The sequence below is a fragment of the Rhipicephalus sanguineus genome, chromosome 6 (assembly GCF_013339695.2).
Source record: "Rhipicephalus sanguineus isolate Rsan-2018 chromosome 6, BIME_Rsan_1.4, whole genome shotgun sequence".
NCBI classification, from domain to species: Eukaryota; Metazoa; Arthropoda; class Arachnida; order Ixodida; family Ixodidae; genus Rhipicephalus; species Rhipicephalus sanguineus.
In genome coordinates this window covers 78,729,801-78,745,804 of record NC_051181.1, presented here as the reverse complement: position 1 = coordinate 78,745,804, position 16,004 = coordinate 78,729,801, and the positions used below count along the sequence as shown (strand labels likewise).

The window sequence follows — 16,004 nt, the reverse complement described above, 5'->3', positions numbered from 1 at the left end:
TCGCCGTTGACGTGCTGCCGGCATCGCCGCGCAACAGCCCAGTCTCTCGCACGCTGTCTCAGGAAGCGGTCGTCACTGTCGGCAACGCAGGACCGGAGCTTCGACAACCAGCGCTTCTCCGGCGGCGGCTGCCGGGCAAGTCGGAGACGGGAGGACCGCCGGAAGAACGGGAAACAGGGCCCGTTGCCGCGAACACCGAGGTCCTCCGAGACGAATAACGCCAGCGATTGGCGGGCTCGCGTCCCTACCAACTGTCCGTGAGTCGCCACCGTAACGTCAGCAGGCGCCATCATGAGCGACGACTTCGAGTCCGTCGACCGTGCGGACAGTTTGGACGCATTGAGCTCGAAAGACGACGACGACGATGCGCCGGAGCCAATGATAGCGAAGGGCGACGAGGAGCGGGAGGACCACACCGCCTACACCAAAGGCATCATAGCGGTCGTCGGTTCTCAAACAAGGCCGCACATATGCTACCGCTATCCGGTAAGAAAGCCCGTTGAATAACTCCAGATGCGCCATACTTTTCTCTAGTGTCGTGGTAACGATGAAGCATTTGCGCTGTGAGTGCCGGAAAGAGCAGCAGAATGAAAAAAAATATATATATATATAGATATATAAAAATCGGCAGATCCCACACCTTGTGGGAATCGGTTCCATGCGAAGCAGTCAGTGAGTAGTTCTATGCTGCATTTTTCGGCTTTGAGCAAAGCGTTACGAGGTGGATCGACGTGTTTTTGTAAGTGTAGTAGTCGTGTCCACATCGTGGGCTTACAAGGCACGTCGACAACACTGGTGTTTATAGGATAACTTATAGTCACGTTAGGGCACAGAGGTCAGTATTATCGAAACGAAGTGCACTTTACGGTGCGATGATGTGGATATCATTCGCAACTTTCGTTAACGCATTCCTCCGGGGTCGAGCAAGGCTTGAATATAGCTTGCTGAATCATAGGAATACAAATGTAATGTTGATTAGATTGCTATAAAAGCAGAGCCAGCACTGGAACCATAAACTCTAACCTGACATGACGTCTGTATCGTAGGAGTACATATGTAGTGTTTATTGTTTTATGAAATTCGATAGTCAACCCCACAACCACAACTGACGTTGCACCGACATTGCGCCTGCCTAGGGTGTTTTTCCAAAGCAGTTTCTAGACACGGCTCTGCGGTAGAATACCTGACCGCCACGCAGAATGCTTAGGTCCGATGCCTGCTGGGATCTTAATTTTTATTCGTTGCATTCGTTGGGCCAATGCTGACGTTGTCGGTTTTACTTGACGTTCTCGCATTTAAATTACCAGTGTCTGTTCTCGCCGTTGCTGGGTAGATATTAACTGTTATTCACCTGTGGCGCATACCCGTACACTTCGGTCCGTGGTAAACTGTTATGCGCCACACGTGTCTGGAGGAAAGGGTTTGACGACGTACACGACAGGATTTTCACGTTATTCATGTCATGACCAGAAAGTCATATTCGTCAAATCCTCTTACCCTCCCATGCCAATTTTGGTCTACGCCAAGGTAAGGAGGCGATCACGAGAGCACCCAGACGTAGGCGGTTAGATAGATAGAGAGGTAGATACGTAGATAGAAGCGCTCAAAGTGCCTTGGGTTCGCTAAGAAATGCCTCGCATTTAATAAGGAGAAGATTCGGGATGCGCTCGCTGCTCTATCCGTGGTCGGTTGCGGCGGCATGAACTAGCAAAAAGAATACGATAATTAAGTAAGGATGAGGAACTAGATTTACGACTAAATACCGGACCCCTAAGTAAGAATGACTTCCTAGGGACATTAGTTATGCTGGGGCCAGAAAAGAAAACGAAAATAAAGTACCCTAGCCCGCGCCACAATGCCTCGGAGACTCAGTTGTTTCCTTTTCTACGTTACGACAATACCTTCACATCATAGTTATTTTTATTCGCACGAAATGAATGGCCACCATTGCCGGCAGCAGAACTCGCCACCTCGTGCCTGCTACCGTAGTATCTTAGTCACGAAGCCTGCACGGCGGTTGAATATGATACTTTGTGACTATAACGTATCGCTCGACACTTGCTTGGCTGATGTAACGCGCAGTTTTTCGTTGAACACGCTGCACATGCATGTTCAACGTGCCAATCCCGAAATGAGAGCTTGGAGTTTAATAAAACGAAACACCAAGGGCGGGCTTTTCCCCAGCAATGCTAAGTTCCACGTGACTGCGCTTGGCCAATGGCCGCGCAGCCATGGATGGAAATGAGAACGCGCAAACGCACATTTCTTTGGGAGCTGTCCGCAGCAGTCACTCTAATGACGTCACAACATAGATAAGCAAGAGACGTTCATAGTAATACAAAAAACGGCAGAAAGGCTAAGATGGAAGCTCGCGATGAACAAATCCGTAAACAGGGGGTGGGTGCTCGAGCCGACGTTTCGACAAGTGGACTTGTCTTCTTCAAGGCTAGAACTTCAAGGCTAGAACTTGAAGTTCTAGCCTTGAAGAAGACAAGTCCACTTGTCGAAACGTCGGCTCGAACACCCACCCCCTGTTTGCGAATTTGTTCATAGTAATGGGGTAATAAAGTTAAGAATATATAACTTTATTTATTTATTCAAAATACCCTACAGGCCCATACATGGTATTGCACAAGGAGGACATCAAGCAAAGTTACACGGTTTGTAGATGGCTTAAATTTACATAAACAAAAAGAACACATTATTAACGCTTTCGGACGCCACATATGAAGATCTGTCTGTAGATGCGTCAAATCGATACATAGTTATTTCAAGGCCCTCGATATTTTGTTGCAACAAAAATAATGCCATAATACGCTAATTTATGTGTGTTACATTGTAATTATTGCCAAAGAAATTGTAATGAAATATCTATTTCTTCCGAAGTCATTCATGCCTTGTTTTTTACATAAATAGAATCAAATCGCAGGCTAGAAATATAGAGCGAATTCGTTTTCGGTTATGTCAATTTTGAGCAAAGAAAAATCCGCGGCGGCTGCATTTTCGATGGAGGCGAAAATGTTTGAGGCCCGTGTATTTACATGTAGGTGCACGTTAAAGCACACCGGGTGGTCGAAATTTCCGGAGCCCTCCACTACGGCTTCTCTCATAATCATGTCGTGGTTTTGGGACGTTAAACCCAAGATATTATTATAATTATTATTATTAGCAAAGAAAAATGATAGTTTAGACGTGGCTCACGGGAAGCGGCACGTCGAACGACTCGTCGAACGTGGTTGTGCCTTCAGTAAAGTAATCGTATGCAACAGTACACTGCAAAATAAGTTAAATGAAGACAAATTTATTATGCAGGAGGTTCAATTCATCCAATGTTCAATTTATCTGGCTCTTTCTTTGCCCCTAGTCGATACAACTAACAAAAACAAGTGGTGTACACAATTGTGTACGTAGCGTCTCAAAGGGTTAAAGATCATAAAGTGAGAACGAAGGGTATGCTGGTATTCACACGCAATAAGATCACTGTATTAAAGTGAAACGCGGAAGTATTGATAGTTAAATGCGTAAATACAAGGCGAGAAGAACATGAAGCGAATTCCTAATTATGAAAATGCGTGTGGTGAAGGAATTTATCTTTATTACGTTCATCTGCTATGGTATCGGAAAAGTCGTTGGGCCAGCGGATGACACGTGGAAGGGCAGATGAGCTAACGATGCGTGATGGAACCGTCGTCAGACGGCAATATATGCAATAAAACCTGATTACGTCAAGCAGACAAGGCGTCTCTCCTTCGCCGCCGCATCTAAATGCGTAGATAAGAGCGGCCCTAGATACTGCGGTAAACGTTCGCGTATTAATTAAGCTGAAGTGCCTGCTGGGTGCGCGCACAGGCAGGCACAAACAATTGCTGACCCGAGGCACTGGCTTTCACAATGCTGGCGCGATTGACAGAGTTAACAGAATCGAGCTAGCATTCTGAGTGTCTGTTCGCTTCTTTGAGATAACGCGAGCTACCATTGGATGTGTGAAGATCTTAAGAATGCCACCCCCCTTTCCCCTGCGTGGGCGCACTCAGCGTCTCTTCCTCCCCCCGCAAGCTCTTTTGTGCTTTCTCTCGATTTCGCAGGGTCCCGTGAGCGTGGCGCGATAGGGTCATAATGTCACGTGGTCGTGACGGTGCAGAAGGCAAATACTTAAGCCGGTAAAGAGCAAACCCTTTATTGTGCGAACTTGCGCCCAGAAAAGGGTGACCTCGGATTGCGAAGATATCGGCGCACACAGTATCGGTCGTCGATAAACTGATGCTCGTCGGAACACGTCGACTTTTATACACAAGTGATCGAAAATTCCAGCGCTATCGCTGGTGCTCGCGTTAGCTTTATAATAAGCTCGACTACTCGCTTCATGCGCACGATCTTCTCCGAATAGTTCTCAAGCTGTCGCGAAGTTTCCCCAAACACTTGGGCGCGGACTGCGCCTAGCGGTGGTAACAGTATTTGCGGGTCAAGCCCAATCACATAAAAATAAAGCTGTAAGCGCGCGGGGCCGTATTGCACTTGGGCCTTGTATACTGACCACCACGACGACGACGACGCCGACGGGAAGATTTCGCTCGGGGTTTCCCATTGCCATCTCCATAAAAACGAAGAGGGAGGCGGGGCAACCAAAAGGAAGATTAAGGTACACCACGACCACGGTGTGAGGATAAATAGATTCTACTGAGAAGAAAAAGAAGTAAAAGGAGAAGAAGATGGTAGCTTTCGTCTTCGAGTCGTCGTCTGCGCAAGCATAATGGACCCCTTGGTTTTTGTTAATTCCGGCCTGAAATTGTCACAATTAACACATTCATTGTGCGGGATAAAGCCGCCTGCTCAGTGTCTCATGAAAACAAACAAACAATGGTATTCAGAACAACCTCGTTTATTTGTATACTGTCGCTCGCATCATGACGTTTTGGTTGACTGTTTGCATGCGCGTTTGCAAAGGAACGTGTGCCAACAGTAAGTTTCGTTCCCACCCCTCCCTTCAGGTCACTCCGGTCTACATCAAGCTCCCCAAGTCCATCAAAGAGATTGGGGACATCTACATGCAGATGGTGATGCCCGTCGACTTTAAGAGGTGAGCCACGCCTCGATGTCACCACCCGCGTATCTACAGCCATGTACAGATTAATTACGAACAAATTAGAGGTAATGGAAAAACGTTGATCCACTAATTTTTGTTTTCGTCGGTAAATGTAATGCTAGCACGATTTCGGCTTGTACTTTGTCACTGTTGGGCCAGAGCATGCTGCGGCGACCGCAGAGCTGTATATCGGGGCGAGATTGTGAGAACTCTTTAGAAAACTGTTCCGCTTTGTAATTACATGTTCGCGTTGCACTTGTCCATCGGTGTTTATAGAAAGAGAGAAGGGACGGCCTGGACTATATTGCTGTCGCTCCTTGCTTACAAGGAAAGGCCGTGCGTATACTGTATGAGTCTATCACGTTGTGGTGACTCTGCAGCCTCGCTTCTAGCCTGTCAGAGGCCTAGGTTGTCTTACACTACTCATCACATATCGCAATAAGCTGACGTATTTATAATGATACCTTATGGGATCCTGCCTTCCTGTGAGCAGGGTCCCCGTTTTAAAAGGCGAGGAGACGCAGGCGTCTGCCGTTACGGCTGAGCTCCGTATCCCAGCAAGGCAGATGGCTCGCCGCGCGGACAAACCATGTACGATTACGATGAAAACATTTGATTGACATTGTAGTGGAAAGGGGGAACGTTTCCTTAGTTCTGCACTCGTATGAAGTCTTGAGCGACAGCTGAGTGTATCGTCTTAGAACAAGAGAAAGTTGAGCTTAATTTGGTAGATATTCATTATGAAAGAAGGGGAGGCATAATTGTTCTCCTGTGGCCATAAGCGGGCACACGTTTCACCGCGTTCTGAACGCAAGGGACTAGTGGGGGGTGTCGGGGTAAAACTCCCCCCCCCCCCCCCAACTTCCCGCCACTTGGAGAAACCTGTGTACGCCTGTGCTTATGGCCATGTCTGCACGCCTTCTCTTCCTTCATCAAGAGGCGTCTGTAGTAGGGCGAAACGTCAGGCATATTAAGCGGCTCATACGTTTGTGAGAACGCTTGTTTCTCTTAAGACGTTGTACTTCAGGGCTGATGCGGAACTAAGCGACGCGAAACGCCTGTCTGTCTGCAGGGTGAGCTGGGAGTTCACGCACTCGTCGGACAGGCACCACGTCTGGAACTCGACAGAGATCTTAGGCATAGGCCACCACAAGGTGCGCGTCACCTTCCAAGACCTGGTGGACGGCAAGGAGAACAAGTACGAGTGGCACAACTCGGACATCGGCTCGGTGGCGCCCGTCTTCAAGCCACACTGCGAGCACTTCATGCAGCTACACTATGACGACAAGGAGAAGCAGCTTGTGGTGAGTGGCGATGCCGCGGCGTTACAGTATGAATCACACTCGTCTAGAGCGGCGGTCGAGCGCTTGGCTCTAGACGATGGCGCCTCCCGCAGCTGCTACCTTGAGTTCACTACAAGCTTTCGTTCATGCCTGAATTACAGCACAAGGACCTTACATGTGGTATGACTATGTTTGATATCATAAGGGCGTCGGTCCCTGGATATTTTTGCAAAAAAGGACGGCGGCCGAAGCGGCCGCGTGGCCGCTATAGACAAGTGTGATTCTGAGTGTACATGGCTGCCCCCTTACAAGGTGTCTGTTCGCGCTGCGATGCTCGAGGACGCGGGTGCGATTCCTGTTTACGGCGGCCGCATTTCCATGGCGAGCGATGTGAAAGTACACCCGCGTGCTTATATTTAGGTGCATGTTAAAGAACCTCAGGTGGTCACAGTTAATCAGTTGTTCCCCACCACGGTGTGACGTGTTTCTTATCCTACATAAAGGAAATTCCTGTCATCGTCTGGTGCGGCAGAATCACGTGACTCGAGCGGAAACGTCAAGTACGACGTCAATGGCAGAGCGGCACGTTCACTGTCGACTCTGGCTGTGGCAGTATTGTGAGTCTGACGAAATGGAACCGCGAAGCTAAATACCGCTTTGTAAACGCAGTACTCAAGTACTAAATTACTTGCCAGAGTACGACGAACCACTTTGGGCTGAGTAGATCAGTGAAAGTGCTGTCGCATACTTCATACGTGACGGAGGTTTTGCGATAGCAATACAATTTGTCCCAACATTGCTTCAATTCCAGCTACATTCACGACAATATTTACCGCCATTTTTTCTTACCTCGAAAGGTCACTAAGGTGAAACGATGAATCAATCTAAACCGATAAATTATTCTTCGAAAACTCAACTGTCTTTGATTTCACCATGAGAGGTGCATTAATAGACAGTAATATGGAGGTCAAAGTTCCATTTTTCAAATTTCGCGCCGAAACGTCTGCACATGGACGTCAGCGCGACTTCAGAGATTTCAGAGTGTTCTTTTTTTCTTCATATTTTGACCTCATTAGATCAACGAAATTCTCTGAAACTTGGTACGATAAGTCGCCGGTTCCCTCAGAAGACGCCGTACTTCATATTTACCGATTAATAACTAGTTAGGCCCCATGGTAACGCCGTCAAAGTCTGCGACGACACAGCGAGGTGGTGCGGAAACTTCAAGGTGGCGTCGCCACCTGCATTTGCATTATGGCACCTTTCCTAGCTTACCAAGCTTCTTCTCGTGGCAAGAGTAGTGCTTTTGGTATTGCGAAAAAGTAATTCACTAGAACGAAAAAAAAAAAGAAAAGTTCGTCTCTTTAGTGTTTTAGAATTAATGTGTCTCTGAACACGTGTGGTCTTTTTTTTCACACTTGCTTCTATCATGCTCTTTTTTTCTTTTCCGACAGACTTACGTCAACGGTCGCGAGTACAATAGACACGACATGGATGAAGGCTGCATTGCCAATGAATTCACCCTGTATGGCTCTGTTTTCATTCCCGAACTGGTCATACCGTGTGAATTTAAGGTGAGGAGCGTTTTTCCCTTTTTCATATTACATAAGTATTGCGAAACACTTTCAAGGTCATTGCCAACATTAAGAGGGTCCTAAGCCGTTTTCCCAAGTAATCATTAAATAACCTCAGTGTCGGAGTTTACTGCCCCACTAATAGATCGCCGCGAAAACTTTTCGAATCCGTCAAGAATGAGCGTAGTGACATGGATTTGTCGCACGCTCTGAGCACTTTCTCTCTTCTTTCGTCGAGATAAGCGCGATTGAATCTACACAGGGAGGGATGGCGCGGGAGAAAGAAGCGACGTCACGCGCACGTCTTGACCTTGAGCGCGCGTCATGAAACGCGATCGCTCTCTCCCGGTGTGATTCTGGAGCGCACTAGTGTTGCTGCTGCGTAACATTAGCACACTGTAGAGCGCTACGCCGGCACGTGGCGACACCCCGTGGCAATAAGCGCATCCGATCTAAACGGCGCAATTGGTTTGCGTAAGCTATCGGCCAATAGCAGCAATCTGCTGTATGACGACATACAGCTGGCGCCCGCCCATCGAAAAGAGTGAGGAAGGGCTTCCGCATGAAGAGAACACACGAGAAAGTGGCAACTTCGCTCTCCGCTTGTATGACGTACAACAGAAACAACATATCGTATATAATGTCGTGGCCGGGCCGGAGAGGCGCGTGGGCGTTCTTCGCCAGCCCGCCTCTCCAGCCCGGCCATGGTAATATATAATTTAGAACACATGCTCAAGCTCACGTACTCAACTTTCGTTGCACAGTCAACCGTGCACTGCAATGTCTTCATTGGAAGTGAATTTATGTGCACGTTAAAGGGACACTAAAGCCAAATAACAATTTATGTCCGAGTGAAAGCTCAATGTATGACAACTTCTAAAACGGCAATATTATCAACAGCAGTGCCCTACTTACCGAGAAATTACGCTAAATATACCACATGATGAACGCCACGAGTGGGACATTTCTGGTCCCGATGACGTATGAGAGTCTGCCTACAATAAATCACTAGTAATCAAACCAGCAGCAATCACATGACCAGGATTTGGGGACATGTGCACGTAGCGCCACCTCTGGTCGATGACAGCGGTGGCCTGCCGTAACTGGATGGGCAATACGCGAAAAAGATCATATCTGACGAAAAAAGCTAGTTATCAAAAACGACTCTCGGTTCTATACAGCAGACTTATTTGAATATTCTGTTAGAATGACAGTATCGCACTACAAACTGCGTCGCTTCCCAGAGTGTTTAATATTTAACAATGGGGTCCCATGTGTTTCTAATGGGCGGTGTTAAATTGTCCTGGGAAGCCATACGCTTTGTAGGGCGATACTGCAATTTTGTCAAAATGTTCCAGTAGGTCTCTGCTGTATAAGACCCGGAGTCGTTTTTGATAAGTAGCTTTTTTGAAGAGATATGATTTTTTTTGCCTACTTCCCATTCAGTTATGGCAAGACGCCATTGCTACCGCCGAGAGATGGCGCTACGTAGAGATGTCCCCCAGGGGCGTAGCCAGAAATTTTTTTCGGGGGGGGGGTTCAACCATACATTATGTATGTTCGTGCGTGCGTTTGTATGTGTGCATGCCTATATACGCAAGCAAAACTGAAAAATTTCGGGGGGGGTTTGAACCCCCCCAACCCCCCCCCCCCCCTTGGCTACGCCCCTGATGTCCCCAAATCCTGGGAATCAAAAAAAGAACCTTCAGTGCATCAAAAGACGTATAGTAAAATGCTGTTTGTTCGTTTCCGTTTGATTTATGAAAAAAAGAACCTCTGTGGCGTTGCCATGGGGAACGGCGCGCGTGGTTCAAAGGTTCCGTTTTCGTCGAACTGCGCATCGCCCGGCGCCCTGCATCGCTCGCGCGGTCGCGTCTCAGTGGTAGTTTCGGGATCGCGTACTGCCGCGTGTGTTTTGCGCGCTCGCGAAAGTCGCTGTGACAGAAAGTTCGACAAAATGCCGCATCCAACGAAGCCGGCACTACGAGCCCTCAGCAGCATACCGCGTTCATCGGGGCTTAAGTCGCTGAATTGGAGCCCAGCGTCGCGAGCCAATAATTGCGGCAAGCTTCGATGGCTTCGATGGCCGTTGTTGCTGCTGTGGGTCCCGCTACTTTCGCTTTGCTGCTACTAGTGTCGGCGGCCGCGCAGTAAAGGCGGGCAACATTGGGCACGGCAGCAGTGACGTATGAAAGTCGGATTTCAGGCGGGTGATTTGAAGTGCGCTAACGCGATGCGGACCACTAAAACGTGATTTTACTTCAAAACAAGCACTTCATTGTCATAAAAGTAGCACTATGAGTTTCCTGGACCATTATTTCAACAATAAACGTCGACCTATTATTTGCCTTTAGTGTCCCTTTAAGTAAACCCATGCGGTCAATATTATCGCGCAGTTCCCCATTGTGGCGTGCCTCATAATCCAATTGTTTCTGTCACATAAAAGCCCATAGTTACATTAGAAGTGCACCAGCACATGCGATTCTTGTTAGCGCATTTCATGCCAGATGGCCTGCCCACTAACTTCAACGACGATAAGCACCTGATCGAGATTAGAGGTCGGCTTGACGTATACATCCGATCGCCAAAGGTAAGCGCGGCGCATTTAGGCGTGACTTCATCTATGACGCTGATATTGTTCGTTAAATTGACTTGTAGATATAGCTGGTGCGCTGGTCAGTCAGGATGAGTTCTATACAGCGAAGCGGTACTCTAACAACTGCAACGGTGACTGTAACGTACGTGCAGTGCGTCTGCTACTTGGCTGTCTATACATATAGGGAAACTTTTCTGAATAAAGTTTATTTGCGAGTAGCGCCTGTCCTGTGCATCTGTGTTCCTTCATTGTCCTATTCGAACTCGCGTTATCCAGTATTTAGGAATATAAGCACTACATATCAGCTTACTGCGTTTGGTGTTGGTAGCACCTATGTTGCTGTTGGCATCGTTAAGCAACTGTAAACAGCTGGTTATATAATACATGTGCGACTCCTGAAAATATGTGTGCGCGTATACCATTTGCACATTTCTCGAGCGTCATTCCGCAACGTTTCGCTCAATGTGAAAAATTGCGACACAGCGCATGCTTCGCATAACATTGATTCCCACGGTACGTGGTATCTGCCGAATTTTTATGTTCGGGGTCCGCGGAAATATGTTTCTCTCCATTTTTCTTAGTAATAAAAGGATACAGAACATCACATGAATAGCTGAAGGTGGAAAATGTAGGGCTTAAGAATACACTTCCTATATACTCGTTATTCATCTTTTTTTTTTACTCTCTCTCTCTCCTAGGAAATGCCGCTCACGGTTAACCTGAATGGGGCGGTGGCGTATAACGACACCTACTCCATCCGATTCCACGTCAAACCGCCTGGAAAGAAGTGAGTCTTGCACGGAAATACCGTTTGTAGCAGTATATACGCGTGGATGCCAAGTTTCCTGCCTTCCTGACTGTTGGCAGTACATCTTACGACTCTGCATCAAATGGTTTCAGCGAAATGTTCACAAAGTTCACTGCATGTATATATAGTGTGCCTAAGCTCTAGATACATACATACATACATACATACATACATACATACATACATACATACATACATACATACATACATGCATGCATATATGCATACATGCATACATGCATACATACATACATACATACATACATACATACATACATACATACATACATAGAAACGGGCTGTTTCTCCAAAGATCGCTGAAAATAATTCCCAGAAATAGAGAGCTTAACATAAAGGTGAGCTTCTTTAAAACGGTATTATTGACAATGACGTACATCAGAAAGCAACCGATGAGTCTTCATGTTCTTAGTAGTTCAGTTAGGTACGCTATATTTTGGGCTCCGTGTTTTCGGAGTATATTTTTTGGGAAGAAACTCGGCGTTTATTGGAGTTTATTTCACGTAGAGATCTCCAATTCTCCGAAATTCGGTGTTTCATTTTGCATTATAAGTTGCTGCAATATATTCTTATTCATTTTATTTCCGATGAAAATGCGCTCCATTGTGGCCGATAATCCTGTTTCTCCACCCTTTCATTTTTTTTCTCACTTCCTGTTCATTTACCCTGTTAATAAGGCTGTTCATGCGCACTGTTGAAAGCTCGCCAAGGTGTACTGGGGAGGGGGGGGGGGGAGCCGGAGCTAGTCGAGCTGCTTCTCAGCTTTTTCTCCCAGCCTCCCTCATCTTTTTGATGAAAAATAAAGGACCTATTATTATTATTATTCTGAATACTCCGAAATCTGAGATGAAATGATATCTGAACACGAAAACATGCGAACACACAAGTGTGTTTTAGATGTCTGGAAGGTTTGAACGCACAAGCACATAAACGTACGAGCACAAATACTTGAATACAATACACCTACATTTGTTCGTATTACAAACTTGAAGCTTGTTGAACTACACGCAAGCATATTTTGCGAGGTTGCTGCCGCTAATGGAGGAGCGCTCCTTTCGATTGATGATTCTCAGCTTTAAAGATGCCCTTTGAACGTTGAAAGTGCCCTCTTAAAATACCGCCGCCGTGGTTGCGCACGACGGATACCAACGGCACAGAACCGCGGTTACGCGAAGAAGAGACAAACTTCGGAGCAACACAGTCTATATAAGGGCAGAATTGTGGTAGGCGCGTTGCTTATAAATGTACGATGCTTGTAATCAGCCAAGCCATTTTGAAAATACGGCTTTATTGTTAAACTCGAGGCTCTAGCTGACTTATTAATCTCTGAAGTTTGAAAGACAGCGCATAGACGAAAACGTGCTCTATTTTCGGAAAAAGACCTAATTCCATTCCCATTCCATTCCGTGCAAAATGCGCTTGATTCCATTCCCATTCCATTCCTCCAAGCGTTGCCCCCACTCCATTCCCATTCCATTCCGGGGTCGCGAAAATGTGGAATGATTCCGGAGTCATTCCGATTCCGGCGTGGCAACTCCGCAACACTGGTATCTGCATGTGCGTACAAGCTGTTCACTATGTAAGTGCGCATGTGTTTGCTATACAATGGAGAGGGCGAGGGACAGGACTGATAGGCGTTCCTTGGTTGCAGGCTGTCGCTGAACTTCGGCGAGATATCATTCGACATCGACCTGGAAGAATACAAAGACCAGCTTCACCGTGCAACGCACGAGGAACTGCAGGTGTCTTCGCACTCAAGCTGCGCCTTCGTCAGCCTCAACCGCAAGATGGTCGCCAAATCGATGCGCCGGCTCGTCACGCCTGTCATGATCATCGACGGCGACATCGAGATCACCAACCTCCAGATCGTAAGTGCGCGAATGGGAGGGCTTTTTTTTTTCTCCAGCCGCTGGCGTACGGCTAAACAGAGACGGCGCGCCAAAACGTGTTTCCCCAGGGAGCCTAAATGACTGGCCAGTCATGTAGGCTCCCTATGTTTCCATCCACAGAAAAATGATATGTCATGCTGATAACGCGCGCGCCATTCGTGACCGGGAAGTGCCGGGACCGCGGTGATAACGCGAGGAAAGCACGCAAGGTGGATGACGTTTATTGTTGTGTGGCAGAAATACTCCCCAAATACTCGACTTTTTCTTAGAGTACGTGCGACAAAAAAGGCATATTTGGGGAGTTATTCTGCCACACAAATACCGTCATCTATCCGGCGTGCTTTCCTTGTATGATCACCGCGCGGCCGGTATTTGCCGGTCGCAAGTGGTGTGCGACTATTAGCATGACACAGCACTCTTGATAGGAAAGTGGCGAGCGCACATTTTCCGAGAAAGGAAACGAAAGCAGGCTAGATGATGATTACTGTTGTGTGGTAGAAAGACGCCCCAAATGCTCCCGATTGCCTTAGCGTGTAGGGTGCCTTGCCAAATTATGGCTCATTTAGGCTAGTGTTGATTAGCGTTCGCAAAAGATGGGCGCGCGATTGCTAACGCTGGCTATCCCACGTTATAGCACGAGCATTTTGTTAATTTTCCTTGTAAATCAGATGACTGAGATGTCAGCGAATTTCCTAAAGCTTTCTGCTACAGACCCAACGCAAGTTTTACAAACATTAGTATTGCAAGATTTTCTAGCACAATAGATCTCTGCGGGAATCTCGCTTCGGGTCGTCGTCTTATATTTGGCTGTCACCATCAATGGCCCGCTTTTAGAAAGGAACTGCGCCTGCCTTCTCCATGACAATTATTCAATAAAATACTGAGTGGCAAGTGTGCTTTGTTTCCCATCAACTACCATTCATTACAGAGAAATGAAAAGGCGTTCGCGTGAGCATACCTATTCATTCTTTTTAATAAAACCATGAGAAGTATCGCCCTAATGGCGTCTTGTTCATTTTTTTTTGGTTTTTACTTTTGACATTTCTTGACTCCCAAGCTCTTTGTTCTTACAGGGCAAGGGCTAAAAGTTGGACTGCAACGACGTCCCAATACCGCGTAAGCACAACCATATCTATCTTCTGAATAACTTAATATTAATATCTGGGGTTTAACGTCCCAAAACCACGATATGATTATGAGGGACGCCGTAGTGGAGGGCTCCGGAAATTTCGACCACCTGGGGTTCTTTAACGTGCACCTAAATCTAAGTACACGGGCCTCAGACATTTTCGCCTCCATCGAAAATGCAGCCGCCGCGGCCGGGATTCGATCCCGCGACCTTCGGGTCAGCAGTCGAGCGCCATAACCACTAGACCACCGTGGCGGGGCCTTCTGAATAACTTCTTGCCGACGTCTTGAGTAACCCGTCGCGGTGGTCTAGTGGTTATGGCGCTCGGCTGCTGACTCGAAGGTCGCGGGATCGAATCCCGGCGGCGGCGGTCGCATTTTCGATGCAGGCGAAAATGCTGGGGCCCGTGTATTTATATTTACGTGCACGTTAAAGAGTCCCAGGTGGTCGAAATTTCTGGAGCCCTCCACTACGGCGTCCCTCACAATCACATCGTGGTTTTTGGACGTTAAACCTCAGCAGTTATTATTATTACGTCTTGAGTACCGGCTTTAACATCAGTTTCCACCACGCACCAACACGCTCTTGTACTGTTTCTGCATTGGAACTGCTTGCACTAAACTCCCTACTAACGCCAAATCTATAAGTAACCAATTCCGCGGCGGGTGAGTGAAGTGGTACGAAAACGTACGTGACTTCCGAGCGAGCGGCACGTGGGGAGGGGATGGCTTGTTGTGATGTCACCATGACGTCACAGATCGTGGACATTTGTTACGTCATCATATGACGCCATCACGTGACGTCGTTGCTTAGTCAGGGGTGGGCCTATCTTAGAGGTAGTGGAACACCACGTGACGTGCAGAAAGCTTCAGGGGAGAAGGTAGGAACAACACAATCGACTGAAAACGCCAATGTAATTTAATGTGTTTATCTCGGACTACGGCTGATTACGTTTTTTAAGAAGCCTGGTACCTGACTGTATTACTTAATACACTTACTAAATGACCAAATGTGCAGCAGGAGTTCGTCTTCAAGGGTTACAGAAAGTGTTACATGCTCCAGAACTTCTTTAACGAAACGGGCGCCGTCTGCAAGACGTTCGTGTGACAGTAATGACGAGACCATGTGCCACGCACTATAGTCGACTGTACCCCGCGCGCAGTTCATGCGTTGACCGCACTGAGAAAGAACTGCATTTAGTGGAGTCGTGTAGGGTATTCTCGCTGACCAAAGTGTTAGGCTCACGGCCATCATAGTGCACATCACAAAGCATCGCAAAGCAATGACAGCACTTTCAGCGCTTCTTCGAAGACGCTGGCATTTGTGACATTTATTGACTTTACAGCGTCGTAATGCAAATGCGTTTCATTCATGCATCCGAAAACCTACGAAAACCAGCCTTTTATAGAGTTGTTTTCAATGGAAATCGTTAGTAAGAAAATTTTACTCGTCGTGTAAGCTTTATTTTGTTTCACTGTTGTCCAATGCAAGTATTTAGACTTTTTGAATCCTATATCATAAATCAAGCGAACTAGGACATATAGGAGTCTCGACGAAACGGCCACAACAACTCGGCTGTTTATGTACTTATCTCAATTAAGAAGGAGTCAAATCCACGCCATTG

The 16,004-nt window shown here is 47.1% G+C and overlaps 1 protein-coding gene across 1 annotated transcript; it reads left to right on the top strand.

Annotated features, from left to right (window-relative positions):
- LOC119397933 (uncharacterized) lies at window positions 1–15,487 on the top strand. Its single transcript, XM_049416541.1, has 7 exons — window positions 1–486; window positions 4,989–5,077; window positions 6,156–6,387; window positions 7,821–7,940; window positions 11,235–11,323; window positions 13,014–13,230; window positions 15,398–15,487. Exons 1-7 carry the CDS (start codon window positions 292–294, stop codon window positions 15,485–15,487), a joined length of 1,032 nt encoding a protein of 343 aa, XP_049272498.1. The 5' UTR covers window positions 1–291.
- The last annotated feature ends 517 nt before the right edge of the window (window positions 15,488–16,004 follow it).

Coding starts and splice junctions, on each gene's coding strand:
- LOC119397933 (XM_049416541.1), top strand. CDS start 292: ATGAGCGACGACTTCGAGTCCGTCGACCGTGCGGACAGTTTGGACGCA. Junction 487..4,988: donor ACATATGCTACCGCTATCCG/GTAAGAAAGCCC, acceptor CCCTCCCTTCAG/GTCACTCCGGTCTACATCAA. Junction 7,941..11,234: donor TCATACCGTGTGAATTTAAG/GTGAGGAGCGTT, acceptor TCTCTCTCCTAG/GAAATGCCGCTCACGGTTAA.